The sequence below is a fragment of the Arvicola amphibius genome, chromosome 1 (assembly GCF_903992535.2).
Source record: "Arvicola amphibius chromosome 1, mArvAmp1.2, whole genome shotgun sequence".
NCBI lineage: Eukaryota > Metazoa > Chordata > Mammalia > Rodentia > Cricetidae > Arvicola > Arvicola amphibius.
Genome location: NC_052047.1, coordinates 14,220,473 through 14,239,428, shown reverse-complemented (window position 1 = coordinate 14,239,428; position 18,956 = coordinate 14,220,473). Strand labels below are relative to the sequence as shown.

General features: G+C 39.9%; 1 protein-coding gene across 1 annotated transcript in view; it reads right to left on the bottom strand.

The window, feature by feature from the left end:
- Positions 1-329: 329 nt before the first annotated feature.
- Btc (betacellulin) overlaps positions 330-18,956 on the bottom strand; it is a 46,379-nt gene continuing 27,752 nt past the window's right edge. The window contains exons 2-6 of the mRNA XM_038312353.1: positions 18,518-18,613; positions 8,884-9,001; positions 4,639-4,785; positions 2,944-3,051; positions 330-1,057 (exon numbers count right to left, since the gene is read on the bottom strand). Coding sequence (XP_038168281.1) covers positions 2,946-3,051; positions 4,639-4,785; positions 8,884-9,001; positions 18,518-18,613 — 467 coding nt within the window. The 3' untranslated portion in view covers positions 330-1,057; positions 2,944-2,945. The remainder of the gene's footprint in view (positions 1,058-2,943; positions 3,052-4,638; positions 4,786-8,883; positions 9,002-18,517; positions 18,614-18,956) is intronic.

The window sequence follows — 18,956 nt, the reverse complement described above, 5'->3', positions numbered from 1 at the left end:
TTTATTTCTTATGCTTAATATATTTTCTACTAAATAGAGCACATAGTCAAAGGAGCACATGACAAAATAGTTCAAATAATAGAAGATATGATCAGGATGTCATGGCATCAAAATTCACCTGAAAGCACTCCTACAACGCTTTGGAATTGAGGCTACGGTCTCATATGGTCATATATGGTCAGCTGCCACCATCACTGATACTAACAGTCTTTTATGGTGCTGTTTCTACTTAACTGAACATAATACCTATGAAGGTTTAAGAAGAGCAGTCATTTACTTTTCCACCTCTATTTTATACTATAACTATGGACAAATCTGTTTGCTTGGAAATACAAAGAATTACTCATATCCGGAGACTTTATGGAGAAGCGAAATAACAACAACAACAATAGAAGTCAACGTTGCAGAAATCATGATGATGACGCTAGCACTAGCCAGGACTCCATATCCTGTGTTAATGAGGGAGAATTGCCCTGCCATCTCAGAATCGTGGCAAAGCACAATTCATAAAGAAATCTCGGGCTGCTTATTGAATTAGGTTACAGAAGCCCAAATTAACAAAAATGAAAAGAGCATCAGCTTTGAATCTGGGTCCATCTCAGTTCTGACTCCATCAGTTCCCCAATCTCTAAATCTAAATGAGATTATTTAATTTTTGCACGTATGGGAATGGGGATCAAAGAAACAATATATTTTAAACTCAGCGTATGATAAGTATATAAAGCTGGCAAGCCTTATTATTGACTCAGTTCTTAAAATCTACCCTCTTTTCTACTTCTCTTCTAATTGACTAATAATCCTGGCAACAAAGTTTATTTTGAAATGTCCCTTCTTCTTGTTGTTACCTAGCCAGGTCCTTTTTCTCAATCATTAGACCTTAATAAAACTATTAATAAAAACAATAACAAGCGACACAAAGTTACAAATAAACATAACAAAGTCAATACAATATTTAAACATTCATTGCTGCTAGCTGTTTTCCTGAGACGTGTCCTGTCCATCTGCAAATGAGTAAGGTGTTTTGGAGCTCGCTGCCAGCTTGTGGGAACTTTGTAACCTGTGAGAATGAAGAGAATAAGAGCAACTTTAAAATAAAGCAATTACAATTACAGCAACAGCAGCTCACCCGGCATTTGTGTTTGACTGGGTAATAAATGGGAAGAACACTGTCGTTCCTCAGCAAGGGTTATTGTTCACTATTGGCTATTGAGACGTTGATGAGAAGGAATGTCATCGTCTCAGAGAGTCATGGAAAGCGACAGCTTTCTCATGCTGAGGGTGAACAAGGAAACACCAGACCTGATTGCTCCCAGTCTCTCCTCTACCCTAGAGGAACTGGCCAAGAATTTAGCCAAAGCTGTGAACAGTTAGCAGAAGAGAAAAAATATATTTCCTTCTGAGTCTCAGTTGCTACCAACTGTGGAACTACCATTCTTGGGGTCAACACACTACTTATTTTTAAATAGTTGGATGTTGGATTTCATGTCCAAATCTCCCCCCGTTTGATTCTGCTAGTGGTGCCCCGTTGTGCCCTTTGCAGATTTTCCAAGGAGCTCCTGTTGCTGATTACATTGGGACTACACTCCATTGTTGATTCATTTTGGCTGTGACTATCCAGTGCCAGGTTTGTGCTGAAGAGCTGAAGCAGGGCACTTTGGGGAGGTTTCTTGTTTTCTTATTTTGGGTCGGTCTTTGTTTTTTGTTCTTGTTTGTTTTTCATTGTTTAGTTTTCAGTAGTGGCTCTTTCTGCCACAGCAAATGCGCCCACTTGGAAGTGTGCCAGCCAATGCTTGTCATGGCCCACCTGAGCATTCAATAGCTTCTTATTGCTGCCAGAGTCAAGTGTCATGGTGGTCCTCCTGGTCTCTTGGGAGAGTGACCTGACAGTGAGCTCAACAGAACCTTTCTCCTTAATAAAACGAGAGGATCTGTGACTACTGTTGGGGTCCTGACTCACAAACACTTCAAGAGTTGAGAACTATGCTTCATGTATGCTAAATTCTCCATCATCATCATCATCATCATCATCATCATCACCATCATCATCATCACCATCACCATCATCATCATCACCATCATCATCGTCACCATCATCATCACCATCATCATCATCATCACCATCATCATCTTCTGCTGTGGGACAATAGTCTTGTACCCTGTAAAGATTTGTCAGTTCTATTGGTTTAATAAAATGCTGATTGGCCAGTAGTCAGGCAGGAAATATAGGTGGTGCCACCAGAACAGGAGAATTCTGGGAAGAGCAAAGGTTCAGTCTGCAGTTATCACCCAGACACAGATGACACAAGATGAGAATGCCTCCCTAGTAAAAGGTACTAAGCCACATGGCTAACACAGACAAGAATTATGGGTTAATATCAGATGTAAGAATTAATTAATAAGAAGTCTGAGCTAATAGGTCAACCAGTTTATAATTAATGTAGGCCTCTGTGTGTTTCTCTGGGACTGAAGGGCTGCGGGACCAGGCGGGACAGAAACCTGTCAACAATCTTCTTCACATTGCTATTGTTATTGTATTTCCTATCTAAATATGATACATCTAAATTAAAATACTTCTTTTTTATTCAAAAGTGTGGAAGAAAAAATATACAAAATAAGCACGGCAACAATGTAGCATTAAAATGCCTATTTCTGTGGCCATACACTCACCATAATGGAAAGGGTAGACTTACCCTTTGAACATACAGTTAGAATCAGTTATTATAGCAGAATCTAATCAAACTAGTTGGCTTGTTTCTGTTTGCTGTGTTATTATGTCATGAAACAGTTATAACAAAACTTTTAGGTCTCATAAAGAAGACAAATTTATCTTTGGACGTTTGTATACATAACCCAATTCTAATCAATGATTATTAGCCATAATTAAGCCTCAATACACCATTTACAGCCACCAGGCTTCCCATCTGCTATGCCATACATACTTACCATTAAGCAATATTGGTCTCTTGAATATCTTCACTTATGGGAGTTTTATCTTTACCCAACTTTTCCGTGTTCTCTTCCTTCCTTTTTTTACGATGTTTCCGAAGAGGACTTCAAAAATATCATGTTAGAAATGAGTCAGAATATGTGAGTTCATATCAGCATGCAAACATTCAGTAAGAAAGCATATGACCTTCTCTCTATACTATTCAAGATGCATGAGTTCCTTTTCATCTTAACTCCATTGGCTTCTCTTTTGATACTTTTCTTTTTCCAAGTTCAAGTGTTAGCTACCACAGACCACAGTGGGTGTGATACACACTTATATAAGTAGCAAAAATTTCCTGCCTGATTATTGAGAGAGATTAGTAAACAGAAGAAAAATTTCCATAAGTTACTTCACAGAGTAGAATAATTAGCACTACTTGCTGTGAAAAAGAAGCAACAGGGGCTGAAAATAGACAAGAAACTGGGAGAGTGGCAGTAGCCCCCAGAAATATTACTAAATTTCTAGGCACATTAATGAAGAAACTGATTTAACATTCTGGGCTGAACTTTCGTTTCCTGAACATGTGATTCAAAATTAATATAAAGATCATTTCGCAGCTGTGCCCAATTCTTCCTCTGAGACATTTAAAATATTCCTTTTTACCATTCAGCAAAAAACTCAAAACAAGTTTTCAGATTAAAAGTAAGGATTTCTGTAAGCCATCTAGTTCAACACTTGTACTTCACAGAAAATACAATCTGAGTTCAGAAACACTAAGAACTTTGTCCAAAGTCTCAAAAAAAAGGTCTCAACAGTGAAGATGGTCAGAATTAGTATTCGTATTGTTTTGGTTTGGGTTTGTTTTGTTTGTTTGTTCCTGTGTTTTAATCCAAGAACACTATATAGAATTGAGTCACCCCCACCCCCCACCCCACACACCACACTCTCTGCTTGTTTTTCGAGACAAGGTTTCTTTGTGCAGCTTTGGTGCCTGTTCTGGAACTCACTTTGTGGATCAGGCTGGACTCGAACTCACAGCGATCTGCCTGTCTCTGCCTCCCAAGTGCTGGGATTAAGTGCGTGGGCACAACTGAAAGCAGCATCTCCACAGCACAGAAGTGGAGGCAATGTTTTAGGGAGGTAAATTACTCAAGACAAAAAAATATTAAACTTAATGATGGGTCTCCAGAGAAGCTGCCCATGGGTTAATAGTTGTCCCAACCTACTTTCTTTCAAGGAAAAAGAAAGGCAGTTCTGATTCCAAATACAGAATGAAAGCTCATGATAATGAAAATGGAGGACTCGCCCATGCGTGTAAAATTAATTATTTTAACATGGTCACACAAATGTTTCACTTTGTTTCTATTCTTAAGTGCCACTATCTAATTAGGTAATTATGGAAAATGAAATTTTTATTTAACTTACTAACAAGCATAAACTACACCTGTGCTCAGAATTTTTAGCTCAAAGATATCTATCAATTTTGTTTCAATTTATAATTATTCCCAGTAAATTAATAGAAATTATCTGCAATGTGTTTCATGATAATATAAATTTTTATATCAATAGACACATGCTTCAAAAAGCTGATTTCTTTAACTCAAAGCAAAGGAGAAGAGAAGGTAGAAAAAGAGAAGAGAAAAAAGAAGAGGGAGAAGAAACATTAGATGTAATTTCTCGGGTTTAAACTTCAGTGCAAATCCACTTACTGACAGCAGGTGCAGACCCCGATGACCAAAATGATGAACACCACCATGATCGCAATCAAGCAGATCACCAGGATCTGCCCTCGGTCTTGCTGGAGGTAAAACAAATCCACTCTCTCACACCGTGCCCCAAAGTAGCCTTTCTCACACCTGTACAAGGAAAATACTTTTATGAGTCTCTACTTCTTTTTGTCGAGACAGGGTTTCTCTGTGTAGCTTTGGAGCCTGTCCTAGAACTCATTTTGTAGCCCAGGCTATCTCTCACATCTCTATCAACATAATCTCAAGATAAATTTCAGCTCAACAGATTCCCTAAGATTCCTGTGGTTATAGTTAGGGAAACTTTTGACCAAGCTGGGAATTATTCTTTCACGTCTCCCTGAGCTAATGACTTTGTGTTATATGGATTCTGCATAGATTCCTGAGTTGTTATAGAATCTTAAAAGATACATAAAATATTGAGCACATTTTAATAAAATTTATCTCATGCTACCCTAGCATCTTTGCATTACTATTTCCCGTTATTCTGTACAGATGCAGCCAAACACAGAGAAATACTGGTCACATGTACAGTTATTTAAATATCAAAATAACCAGATTCTGCACCTTGAAAAGATTTCTGTGCAACCTCATCTATTTGTAAACCTCAGAATTTATTGCCAGATTGTTCTATAGCTGATGTTCAACAAGAGCCAATGAAGTTCATTCCCACAAAGCCAGCTATTTCTCCAGTAAGGAGATCTCAGCTGCCAACATTTAGCTGACAAATTGCTTCCAATGCCAACAGAAACAAACTCAGAAACAGTCTCCATGGGAAGAACTATTGCGCAGAGAAAGAAAAGGCGCACGGAAGGATGTAGCAAGAAGCTCTCAGGAAAAGTGAGGAAGAACTGCTTCATTCAAGAGCACTGGATAGCTTCATTCTATGATCAAAACAAGGGCTGAAGAGCTGGAGCCATGGCTCAGTGGTTAAGAGGACTTCTTACTCTTCAGAAAGACTCAGGTTCAAATTCCAGCAACCCAGATGGAAGCTCACAGTCATTTATAGTTCTACTTCCATATAATACAATGCCCTCTTCTGGCTGCTATGGGCTCCTATGTACATGTGATGCACGAATACACACTTGGGTTTGGGTGTATGCGCGCGCGCATACACACACATACACACACAAAATAAATAGTAAATATTTAATTTTTTAAAAACCACAGTTTGAGAACTTAGAAACGCATTAAAATATTATAATGCTCTTAAAATTAGGATTGAGAAAATCACTTAAATTGAACATGACAAAGAATGCTTTTTTTCTTTGTTTTTTCATGAGACTTTTTTATTATTTATATTGAGTTATATATCTTTCTTCACTCCCCTTCCTTCCTCCCCACTCCCCTTCTACTGTCTCCTATGATTCCCATGCTCCCAATTTTTCTCAGGAGATCATGTCTTTTTCTACTTCCCATGTAGATTAGATTCATGTGTGACTCTCTTCGGGTCCTCTTTGTTGTCTAGGTTCTCTGGGGTTGTAAATTGTAGGCTGGTTTTTCTTTACTTTATGTCTAAAAGTCACTTATGAGTGGGTACATATTATATTTGTCTTTCTGGGTCTGGGTTACCTCATTCAATGTAATGTTTTCTAGATCCATCCATTTGTCTGCAAATTTCAAGATGTCGTTTTTTTCAGCTGTGTAGTACTCCATGTGTAAATGTACCATATTTTCTTTATTCATTCTTTGGATGAGGGACATCTAGGTTGTTTCCAGGTTCTGAATATTACAAATAATGCTTCTATGAACATGGCTGTGCACATGTTCTTGTGATATGGTTGAGCATCCTTTCGGTATATACCCAAAAGTGGTATTGCTGGGTCTTGAGTTAGATTGTTTCCTAATTTTCTGAGAAATCACCATATTGATTTCCAAAGTGGCTGTACCAGTTTGCACTCCCACCAGTAATGGAGGAGTGTTCATCTTACCCCAAATCCTCTCCAGCATAAACTGTCATCAATGTTTTTGATCTTGGCCATTCTGACAGGTGTAAGATGGAATCTTAGAGTGGTTTTTGATTTGCATTTCCCTAATAACTAAGGATGTTGATGAGCTTTCCTTAAGTGTCATTTTATATTCATCTGTTGAGAGTTATTTGTTTAGGTCTGTACCCCATTTTTTAATTGGATTATTTGTTCTTTTGATGACTAATTTCTTGAGTTCTTTGTATATTTTGGAGATTAGACCTCTGTCCAATATGGGGTTGGTGAAGATCTTTTCCTATTCTGTAGGCTGCCTTTTTGTCTTGTTGACCACGTCCTTTGCTTTACAGAAGCTTCTGTTTCAGGAGGTCCCATTTATTAATTGTTTCTGTCAGTGTCTGTGCTACTGGGGTTATATCTAGTATATGGTCTCCTGTGACAATTCTTTTGAGTGTACTTCCCACTTTCTCTTCTACGAGGTTAATTGTGGTTGATTTTATATTGAGGTCTTTGATCCATATGGGCTTGAGTTTTGTGCATGGTGATATATATGGATCTATTTTCATTCTTCTACATGTTTATATCTGGCTATGCCAGCACCATTTATTGAATATGCTTTCTGTTTTTCATTTTGTATTTTTAGCTTCTTTGTCAAAAATCAGTTGTTCTTAGGTGTGTGGATTGATATCTGGGTCTTTGATTTGTTTCTATTGGTCCTTAAATCTTACACACATGTACACTCTCTTTTAATTAGCTTAACTATTTCTTTAACAAGTACCCTACAGGTGACTTTTTAAAACAAGTGTTTTGCCCATAAATAGCCAGCCATTACACACTGCTCTTTAGAATTTCTTTTTCTATGAACTCTGGGCTCGGTAGCTTAGCTTGAGTGTCTCAGCAAGCAGAACCTTCCATAAGTTGTAACCCAGCGAATTTGCTACCAGTCAAATTTTAACATGGCTAGAGCACCCCTCCTATCATTTTGCCCTCAATAAACCAATCACACATCAGGTGATTATTATTTTCGCTGAACATGTCCCACATGGAAAGTAAGGGGAGGAAGAAATGATGCTTTATTTTTTTTAAATTGTATATATATATATATATATATATATATATATATATATATATATATTTCTCCATTCCCCTCTCTTCCTCATGATCCCCATGCACCCAATTTACTCAGGGGATCTTGTCTTGGTCCCATGTAGATTAGATCCATGTATGACTTTCTTAGGGTCCTTTTTGTTGTCTAGATTCTCTGGGGTTGTGAATTGTAGGCTGGTTTTTCTTTGTTTTATATCTAAAAGCCACGTATGAGTGAGTAGATATTATATTTGTCATTTAAAATTCAGTGTATGTCTCCAATCCAGTAAAAAATAAATAAATAAAAATTCAAAAACTCAGGTCTACACACACACATAGATACACATGTACATACAGCCCTTGCTTTTTACATTATCAACTCCTATCTGACTTCTAAGTATTATCTGGACATATTTAATTTTAGAATTGAACTGAATTAAATTCTGAGGAAGTCCATGACTCCCCCAAGCAAAACATGCTTAAGAGATACTTATGTGAAATGGTTTATATTAGGGCAAGTTGTGGGGAACAGACACTTTCTGTGAGCTCAAGGTCAGAATTATGCTTAAGGAATCAGTTGATCCCTGTAAGACGTCAAGTCCTAGAATTCTCTTAGAAGGGACATCCCTTTAGGAGAAAATGAATATTGATAATACATGAAAAATGTTGAAACTTGGGCCTCTTGAGCTAAAGTCTGCCCCTCTCCCCCCCTCCCCAGTGGGCTAAGTAGGCCTTGGTCATCTCCACTTGCAAATACTCTGACTTCCTCACATGTTACTGACACCTGCAGAAGGATGGCATCTAGCTTGGCAGGAATTCCTTCACTTTAACGTCAGCTGCGGAACTGCCTCACACATGCCAAAGGAGCTGTTTTCATTTGAACCACCCAGGAGATCATTGGGACTGACGAGATCCTCACACAGACAGAAACAACTCTGCTTGCACAAGGGAGGAGAGGATACCAGCATGGCAGAATTGGGACTGGGTTCTCACACTCATATTTCAGGAGGAAAGTCTGCGTCAGTTCCTCCACAAGTAGGTGCTGAGCCGGGCCCTAAATAAAGTAGCCGAAGGCAGGACCCGGTGGAACTGTGTCTGGACAGATGGTAGGGTTAGCTCAGACTTTCCGATGCTGTCAAGCCCCAGGCTGGGAGCATGCTGCACCCCTTTGCTCATGGGCACAGGTCCTTCTACTTACATGCAGGAGGGAGTTTGCTCATCCACCACGAAGCGGCATCTCCCATGGATGCAGTAATGCCTATACTGCTTGGGGCACCGAGAAAAGTGGGTTTTCAATTTCTGTTTGGGGGTTGTAGCTGAAAAAAGAGAAAAACAGAAGTAAAATGCTAACTCCCCATTTTGTTCATAAATTCACAGGGAACATATTCCAGATATATGAGAAAATAGCCACAAGCGAGTTCTCACCCAGAACTAAATTTCCATGTACTTAGTATAGTCAACCGTTTACAGGACTGAGACACAGGGAGAGGAGAGGCAGAAGAAAGCTAGACAGCAGTCTCGGCAGGGACTTGTGTGTCAATGATAGTAAGTTGTGTTTTTGTTGACAGCACTAAACCCCTTAATATAAAATCAACACAAAACAACTCTGGAAGACTTTTGAATAACCAATATACTGCAAATTTCTGTGACACCAAGATGTAATACAGATCTCTCAGGATCCATGGGAGACTGTTTCCGGGCCCTTTACAGATGCCTTAACTCCAAGAAAACTGAACATTTATATTAATGTTGTATAATGTATTTATAATGTATATACATCCCTTATAAAGTCTAAATCACTTATGAGTACCTAGCATAACATGGAAATCAAATAAGTTGTTATGCTGTACTGTTAATAAATAATGGCCTGCCTCTCTCTCCCACAGATTTGAGCCCCAGCTGGATGAATCCATCGATGCAGACCTCACGGGCTGTGAGGGTTGCGATGCCAGATTGCTGCTCAGGATCTGGCTGACCTGGTTTTCATTGCTGAATCATTTGACTCCCGGGCTGAAGGCTTGGGCATGCCAGATGCTTGGCTCTCATGCATACCAGTAATTCTCCTAGAAATAGCTACAACTTGTGTGAAAGCAAAAACATGTGCGTTTTGCCAAACCACTGGACAAGGCAGCGCCCACCGGCTGAGTGTTTTCTAAGCCTTTTAAGAGCAGGTACCGAAGCAACAGTGAGTACAGTGGCCTCTTTGTGTTTCGACGGGCGCAAATTAAAAATAATAACAAACGGGAAGAAAAACAGTAACCATAAAAGTAACTGCAGTGCACTGGAAACAGTGGAAAGGATGCTGAGTTAAGGGAAAAGAACAGTGTGGAATTTTGAGTTCTTCACTAGCGGAATCCAGATGTGCTAAGTAAGCTGTCTCAGCCTCTGTTTTCTCACCTATAAAGGGAAGGTTATAAGGTCTACCTTAACTGGCTGTTGTGAGGTATAAAAAAAAAAAAAAAAAAAATGAAAGAGCCCAGCGGAGTGTGCCTTAGAAAAGGGCAAGAGCCCAGCAAAATCCTGTAAAATCTTAGTCATTTCAAAAAAAAAAAAATCTTATACAAGTAGGAGAAGTGCTTCCTTAATAAAATAAGAACTTTTGGAGAATGTCATGTTTAGGAGTCAGTCAGCAAACAGTTTAACACTGGGGAGCCCTAAGAGCAGAAACACTGGGAGCTAAGAGGCGTGGGCGCCCTGAGGCAGATGTAACGAAGTGGGAGGAGCCTGTCAGGAGCAGCTCAAGGTGCAGGGGGTGGCCTTAGGGATGTGAGTCTGCCTGGACTACAGTGACATGTAGAGCCAGAGAGATTAAAGGGCGGTTTGGGCTATGAAGTTACATGGTACCTGTAAGGAAAAAGACCCCGCACAAGGAAGAGTCCTTTTATTCGTCAGGTAAGGCAGGGCAGACTACGCTACTTAGCGTAGGGAGACGCTGCGCACTAGGAGAAAGCCAAGGAATACTGGAACACGCTAGCCAGTCTGATGTGGGCCTGGACCAGCCAATGAAAAGCAAAGACCTATGTTCAAGAGGTAGCAAAGCCTAGTGCAGATCTTCTATGCTCCGGGAGGTCTTTCTTGAAATGCAAAGCATCCTGGTCTTTACATCTAAGCCATAAGGCTTTGGGTCCAAAACTTGTACTAATTCCTCTCTTTGCTGGGTTCCTTTTTATGCACCCAGACTTGCAATCAACATCACGTAGAGTATCATTCCAAGAGACAAACTAACCCGCCTCTGCTGGATGCAGTGCTTTAAGCGGCTGTTGCCTATCCAAGCAGCACAAATCTGTGCCAGTCAAGCGGTTGCCAGGTTCTGTTTGGATCACTCAGCTCAGCTGGCCAAAAAAGCATGCTTTTAAATATTCCTGGAGTCATTTGGATTTAAAACCCTTTCCGTGCCACCTGGCAGAAAATGTCTGGTGGAACTTTCAGAGCAGAAACAGAAATAAATCACACATCTTGATACGTAACACAGAACAAACAAAGCCCAAACAAGAACCTGTCTTGCACAGTCTTGAAATGAAAAGTTTGTCAGCATCCTTCCTACAAACAAGATCTAGAGTCATAGTTACTTCTCATCCAGCGTATTCCTCGGTCACAGCGTCTGAAACTCAGCGGGGAAGTCATATTCTGACTATCATGAGACCTGATAGTAGAGGTGGGTGAGTGGAGCCAGGCGGGGTGGGAGGTGTCATTCTGCTTTTGGTGTTTGGATTTTCATCAAGAAGGAGTTAAGCCTATGACAAAAGTACCACCAGTCCCAACTCTTGTATTTCTCTCTTGAAAACTGAACAGCGTGCTCCTAAAAATGGACCAATAAGGCACCTTCCATAACGTTAGAGGTGAGTGTGCCTTTCTGGTCTTTTCCCTCTCCACTGAACCTGGTCCACTGCACTGCATCCTAACAGGTATTCCCATGGCAGTAAGATGGCATCTCTGAATTTCACAGAGCAATGGCATCTGTGCCAAGGCCAGCTGGCCAGACCACAAGCATTACCTCAGATTTGGAGGGCTGCTACAGACGCTGTCTCAATCTGTTGTAGGACACTGGCTTCTCAAGATTCTGACAGTCAGTTATGACAGGTCAGCATACGCAAGCATCTGGTTCAGAGATTTTGCAGTAAAGGTCGGAAACAAAGACATCTTGCTTGGCTCATATGAACCATTGAATGAGAAGACCTTATTCCTGCTGGGTCATAAGGCTAGATAGATTAGATAGGACAGATTCCTGTGGGCTAAGCTAATGGAGATAAATCCAAAACGCAACTAAATAATTTAGTTATGATATGGGGTTTTCCTGAGTTTTTGTAATACGATGAGTTTTTGGAATGGTTGTGACTGAAGCTCTCCAGAATGGACACTATCATAGTTAGGGATTTTATAGCTGCGGTAAAACACCATGGCCAAAAGGCAAGTTGGGGAGGAAAGAGTTTATTTGGCTTACACATGAGCCTTGCTGTTCATCACTGAAGGAGTCAGGACAGGATCCTGGAGGCAGGACCTGACACAGAGTCATGGAGAGGAGCTGCTCACTCGCTTTTTTCCAATGGCTTGCTCAGCCCACCTTCTCATAGAACCCAGGACCAACAGCCCAGGATGGCCCTATCCAGACCCAGAAGGGTTGGTCCCTCCCCCACTGCTGACTAAATGGGAAAACACCTTACAGCTGGTTCTCACTGAGGCTTTTCCTCAACTGAGGCTCCTTCCTCTGATGACTTTAGCTGCATCAAGTTGACACACAAAGCCAGCCAGTAGAGACATATTAGGCCATTTTTCATAAAATCTCTGCTGACTATTCCAATAGTGCTTGTTATGAGTGTATTTAATAATTCTGTGACTGGTATGCTACCGAATATAGGCATAATTAACAAGCTCCACAAGAACCCATCACAAAGGATGGCAAGTATTTATTTATTTATTTGGGGAAAAAACTCACAATAAGAGTAGAGAGCTAAGACTCTCTGTAGGTGCTAGACGTTGCAGACAGAACTCTGACCACCCAAGAGAGAGGGTGAGCACGCTTCCTGTCTGTGTTTATATTACCTCAGACCACACCCTAATGGGCCGTTAGCCAAAAGGCTATTGGCTGAATAAATTCCCACAAACACCAATAACTCAACTCAGCAGGCCACTAACTCTAAGGGTAACTTATTCTGTAATTATCCTGACATTTAAACAGTTTGTTATATTAATTATTCCATTAACTTGCATGTGTACATGGGTGGGTGACACATGACACAGTGTGGGTCAAATGCACGACATGGCATGAAGATGAATGTCAAAGGACAGCTTGAAGCAGTTTCTCATCTGCTTCTAACATGTGGGTCCCAGGAATCGAACTCAGGTCCTCAGACTTGGGCAGCTAGTGCCTTTACCTGGTGACCCATCCCATCACACTGGCCCGGTGATGTTTTTTGTAATGCTTACTGCGATGGTTGTAAATTCACATTATTTCTAGCCCCTTGGTTACACAGGCAATGAAGCTAACTACAGGGCAATGCTAAATATTGAAATAGATACCTGACAGGGATAAAGAAAGAGAGAGGGAGAAGAAAGGCAAATGACTACAAATTAATCCTCCCGTACACATATCTGACCTCTAAGTGGAAGAAGCATGTTCAAAAGAGAGCACACGAGGCCCCACAGAGCATGGGAATAGGCTTCCTTCTGGCCTGTGAAGTGTTATCAAAGGCTTTAATAATCTGCTTCTGAGCTTCTGGGGCTCTTCCCAGTAGAGGTTCCCTCATTTTATCATCTTCTTGTGCCAAAATCTGAAGAACACAGTTGTATATTTTTAAAGCTAATTTCCCTTCTTATCTTACCAACTGCCTCCTTGAATCAGGAGCAAGGAGAATTCACAATGTCCTCGAAGCAAGGAAAAAGTTGGAATTTGGGGAATCTCCATGAGTCTGGTAGCTACATGGCATTTCCTGTAGAAAAGCAGAAGGGAGATGCGCCCCTTTCTGAGCAACTGGGATCTACAGTTGAGGTTGCGGAGAAGTGGGAGTCATGGGATGGTATGAAAGCCAGGTTAATCGGTATTTTGACCAAGTCAGCCAAGTTAGCCATTACAGAACTAAGATCTACACCAAGAGCTGACCTGATTTAGTCTACAAAAGGAAAAAAAAAGATCAATCACTTTTTGCTATAGTTTGGATAAGTATGATCAAAATCTCATGTGTTAAAGGCTTGATCACCTGTCCACAGCCCCTATTGATGATTGTAGAACCTCTAGAGAGTTTGGCTCACTCAGCGGTGTGACTGGAAAGACAACTGTAGAACATTGCTTCTTTCTCCTTGGGTTCCCAAGTGTCATGAAGTGACTGCCTCTGACACACATGCCCACCATGAAGTGCTGCCTCACCACAGGCACCAAAGCAACAAGGCCAAGTGTCCATACGGTGAAACTACCAAAACCCTGAGCCAAAATAAATCTTTTCCCTCTCATCAGTTGATTTTCTTGGGTATTTATTGCTATGACAGAAAGCTAAATGCCAGGACTATTGACGTGTGCTAGGTTTGCATCCATTCAAAATTCTTCATGGCTGTAGCAAATAGCCAATGGTCAAGAAGGAAACTTGTGTTTTCTTTTGTTTTTAAAACAAGCATACTATAAAATTCTGAATAAAACCAGAGTTTCTTTGCTCAGCCTCCTGACTTCCTATACAGCGTCTTTCTTGTCTTTTCTAAGGCTTATTCGTCTCTCAGGTTCCAGGATGGTCTCCTTTCTCTATACTCATCTGTGAGTGAGTCCCTGAAGTCCTAGTATCATGGCAACAATTCCCAGGTTGATGTCTCACCTAAGATGTCTTCAAATCATGTGAATTGTCCAGCTAACCACACACTTGGATATCTAAACTGACATTTCCACTTGACTTACAAATGGGACTCCTTCATTTTCATCTTAAGCGTGTCTTTCCCCCTTACATCCGTAAATTGTATCCACTCTATTTAGAACAAATATTTCAGCATCATTTGGACATCTTTGACTCTTATTCTACATCTATTTCATCAGCAAATCCTATTGGCTGTCTTTAAAAAACATGCAAACTAACCCCCACAGCCCTCCACTAGCTCTAGGCCAGGAGGTGTCCCCTTCCTTGTGACACCTGAAACTCTTTGGCTTTTATATGTGGCATCTCAGCTATCTACAGCTCAGAAGCCAGAGAGAAGCTCACAAAAATGGACTAATTAACCCGAGGAGTTCTACAAATCACTCCCACTGTTTTTGTGACCCTGCCTTTGCCCCTTTCTGTTCATTGTTTATCTCTGGCATGATAAAGACGGCCCATTGTGTCCTACATGCTTGTAAGTATGAGTGAATGCACTCCTTACTCATCAGGAAATGACAAACTGAAAATACAGTTCTTAGATACCGAGTTTAGTAAAAGCAAAAAAAAATAATAAAAGTATTATTTAGACACAGAGAAACTGTCTCCGTGTCTTCTAATGTGTTTCTTGGAGCTATTCGTTGTAGATTTCAGCTTCTGAAAGCTTACTGATTTGCCCATGGAAAGAGTAAATCATTACAGGTCTGCTCTTAATGACAGTTATTCTCTCAGGATCCGTCTGGACTCCACGTGAGCTTGCTGTCAGGCAGCTTGTCTTTTAAGTCATTCCCTCACATCGTACTCACTTTGATGTCCCCATATGACTTTGAGGTGGCCAATAACATGCATCCTATAGATGGCATCAGATAGCCTTATATCAGGCTACTCCGCTTACTGTGTAAGCTTAAACAAATGTCTTAGCCTCTCTTCCTCAGCAGCCTCATATGAAAGAAGAAATAATAAAGTTACTTTTATTATTAAATCAAATTAATAAATGTAAAACACAACAGTACTTTGCATGTATCACAAGTTTAATGGGTAATAGGTATCATTGGTGATGTTGATCTCAATGCTCGATATCCTTTATATGAATTAAAATGTAAATAAAGAGATCTTGTATGTGATCGAAGTTTAGTTGTTACAAATCTTAAATAATTATTCTTTTATTTACCTTATTAGTTTATTACATTATCTAATTATTTTTATGTAAGCTCCCTGCCAATTGCAGATAAAACACTCATAGGGCGGAAAAATCAAAATATACTAGTAAAAAAAAAATCAACAAAGTATAAAGCAGACAGGAAGAGAGAAAATGAGAATAAAAGAACCATTGGTTGAAAAATAAAAACCAAAATAAAATGTATGATTTTTTCCCTATCAGTAATTACTTAAGACATGAGTGAGATGAAGTCCTCAGTCCTAAGGGAGAGAGTGGTGAGATTTACCTGTGCATTCACTGCGTATGGGAGTTAGACTTAGGGAAATGCATGTGCCAAATTACAGTATAATAAGTTGTTGATATCTAAAATATACAAGAAATGCTTAATAATCTAATAGTTACTAATATTTAATAATCTAAACTTTGAAATGGGACTGTGGAATTAAATAAGTGTTTTCCTAAAGGAGACTTATAAATGGCCAACACACACACACACACACACACACACACACACACACAAACCTGCTTAATTACATGGATCATCAGAGAAATGCAAATCAAAGCCAGGGTAAAAAACTGTTTCATTCTTTCCAGAATCAGAGGGAGAGGAAGAGAAAAAATTATTTGGTGAAATTAGAACCTTATAATATGTGGGTGAACATTTACTCTCTCAGGCTGCTATGAGAAAGAGTGGAGGTTCTTCAACCAAAACTAAAATAGAGCAACCACATGACGCAGGATACCCCACTTTGGGATATTAATTCTAGAGAGCTGAAATCAGGAAATCAAAGCAATATGTGCCTTCCATGTTCACTGTAGCATCCTTCACAAGAGTCAAATTTTGATATAACCCAAGTGTCTTTTGATAGATGAATATATAAAGAAAATACAACATATACAATGAGGCAATAATCAGCCATGTAAAAGAAGAAAACCCTGGAATACACAGCACCTTGGATTCACCTGAAAAACATCATACTACACTAAACAGGGCAGTCAAAATGAATTAATTCTGTATGTTCCCACTTCTTTGAGCTACCTAAATTAGTAAAATTCACAATAACAGACAATAGATGCATGGCTTCTTGAGGAAGAAGGATATGGGGAGTTGCTGTATAATAGGCATAAAGTTATTTAATCTCAATGAAATAAATTCAAGATATCTATTGTACAACATCATTCTTTTAATAACAGCTATATGATATACTTTAAAATTTGTTTTTAAAGTAGAGCTGTTAAATATATTCACTATGACAAAATTAAAATTGAAAAAAATCTTTAGGATTATGGCAAGGAAGAATTTTGAATTTGTCAATCAATAGATCATGGAATAATTTTTCAAAGTGATCATGTGGAAACTCTCATCATTTATGTTTGAAATTTTACTGAAGAAAACAATCAGCCACATAAAGTTGATCTGGTATTCCTAACAAGGAAAACAATACCAGGTTCCCATAAGCAGGACTCAAGACACCAGGGACTTCCATGGCCTATGTGCATCCTGCAGCCCACTCACTGCTCTGAGGGATAAAATAGAGCTCAGGCAGAGCTGGTGACACAGAAGAGAAAGACTTGCTGGCTCTGTTACAGTGCTCACTGTGATGGTGTTTCTGGGGTACCAGTCAAAGAGCACTCCCATCCAGTAACCATGCTCCCAGTTCAGGGAACTTCCCAGGGAAGGAACCAGGAGCTTCCCTACTATACCCAAATATTTAAATGGTCCTGTAATTTTTAAATTTTTTTCACCTAAAATTAAAAAGAATCCATGTTGAGGGCCAGATCACAAAAATCTATGTAGAACCAAAAACGACTTGCATCAGCCAACAATATCAAGTGGTGGTCCAAGAACCAAATCTGGTGCACAACCTGTTACCCCAGCCTAACACCTTTGAGAAAATTAATTCAAGCATCTGCAAGATAAAGTATGTAAAAATCCTTTTCTTCTTCCCTTTTTTAGGGTATGGTGTAAGACAGAGTTGAAAAGGATGTAAGGCACCAAGAATTCATGAATTCAAGCCCACATATCACATAATGGAGTCTGGAAGATCAGGCATTGGTGACATTGGGAGAAAAGGTTAATTTTGATCAATGACTTGACAGAACTCAGAATCACCTAGGAGATACACATCTGGGCATGTCTATGAGGATGCTTTCACAGAGATTTAAGTAAAGAGGGAATACCCATCCTGAGTGTCCACAGCAGCTTTGGTCCAGCTACCGTGCCTGTGCAATTATAAAGGAGAAAGCTAGACGGCCCCAGTGTCCACCTCTCAATGCCTTCCGACTGTGTGTATGATGTGAGCAGCTGCCTCAGGCTCCCAGGACCACAGCTAGAGCCATGGTACACTGTATCCTCAAACTGGGAGACAAAATAAATCCTTTCTTTCTGGAGTTGCTTCTATCAAGGATTTTTTTTTTCAAGCAACCAAAAAAAGTAGCTAAGACCCTCAGTATATGGTGGCTAAGCATGGAGGCACTAAATCAGGAAGACTGGAGTTCCAAAATCACAGAGTTACAATTTTTACAGGCTTGGGACCTTCAGTGGGGTGACCTTGGGGGAGTTTTGTAACCTGAATTTCCCATCTTTCTGTTTAAAAACTATAGCAGATCACCTCTTCAGTATTATTTAAATGCATAAATACAGTATATTGTTTTTAATTTTTATCTCACTCTTACATGTAGTGAATAATTTACTGCATACAAATTACTTAACACAGTACCTAGTATGTTACTATATGCACAAAGAACCACCTAGTAAAATGAATACTACTTTTTTTTTAAAAAAAAAAAAGATGAAACCTAAGGGATGTTGCTTTCCAGGATTAACTAAGAAGCATAAACATTACCTGTGCAGTTTTCCCCAGGAGTCCCACAGAGAGAGCCATTGGTTTCAGGTGCTCTGGTTGTGTTCCCATCTGCCACCACACAATGGAGAGCAAGACCTTCAGATTAGAAACAGAAAATAAGTTTGAAACTTTGCTTAATATAAAATATTCTCTAAATGTCATGACCCACTCTGGACAACAGGAAGCCTGTGGCTTATGCTGCATGAAGTCCTCTCCCAGCCAGGAAGGGAGCAGCAGGACTTGATGTGTTCAGCTCAGTGTAAGACAGAAGTTTCAAGTCAGGACAACTTCCTACAACTACATGTGCTTAGGGAGGAGACTTGTCTATAGCCCACAGTGGAGGTTTGTCACAAAAGCATGGTGGAGGGATGGGATCCCGGCCCCAGGTAAATACATGGATGAAGATGCAGAGATGCCGAGAGACTAAGTGATGGTGCCC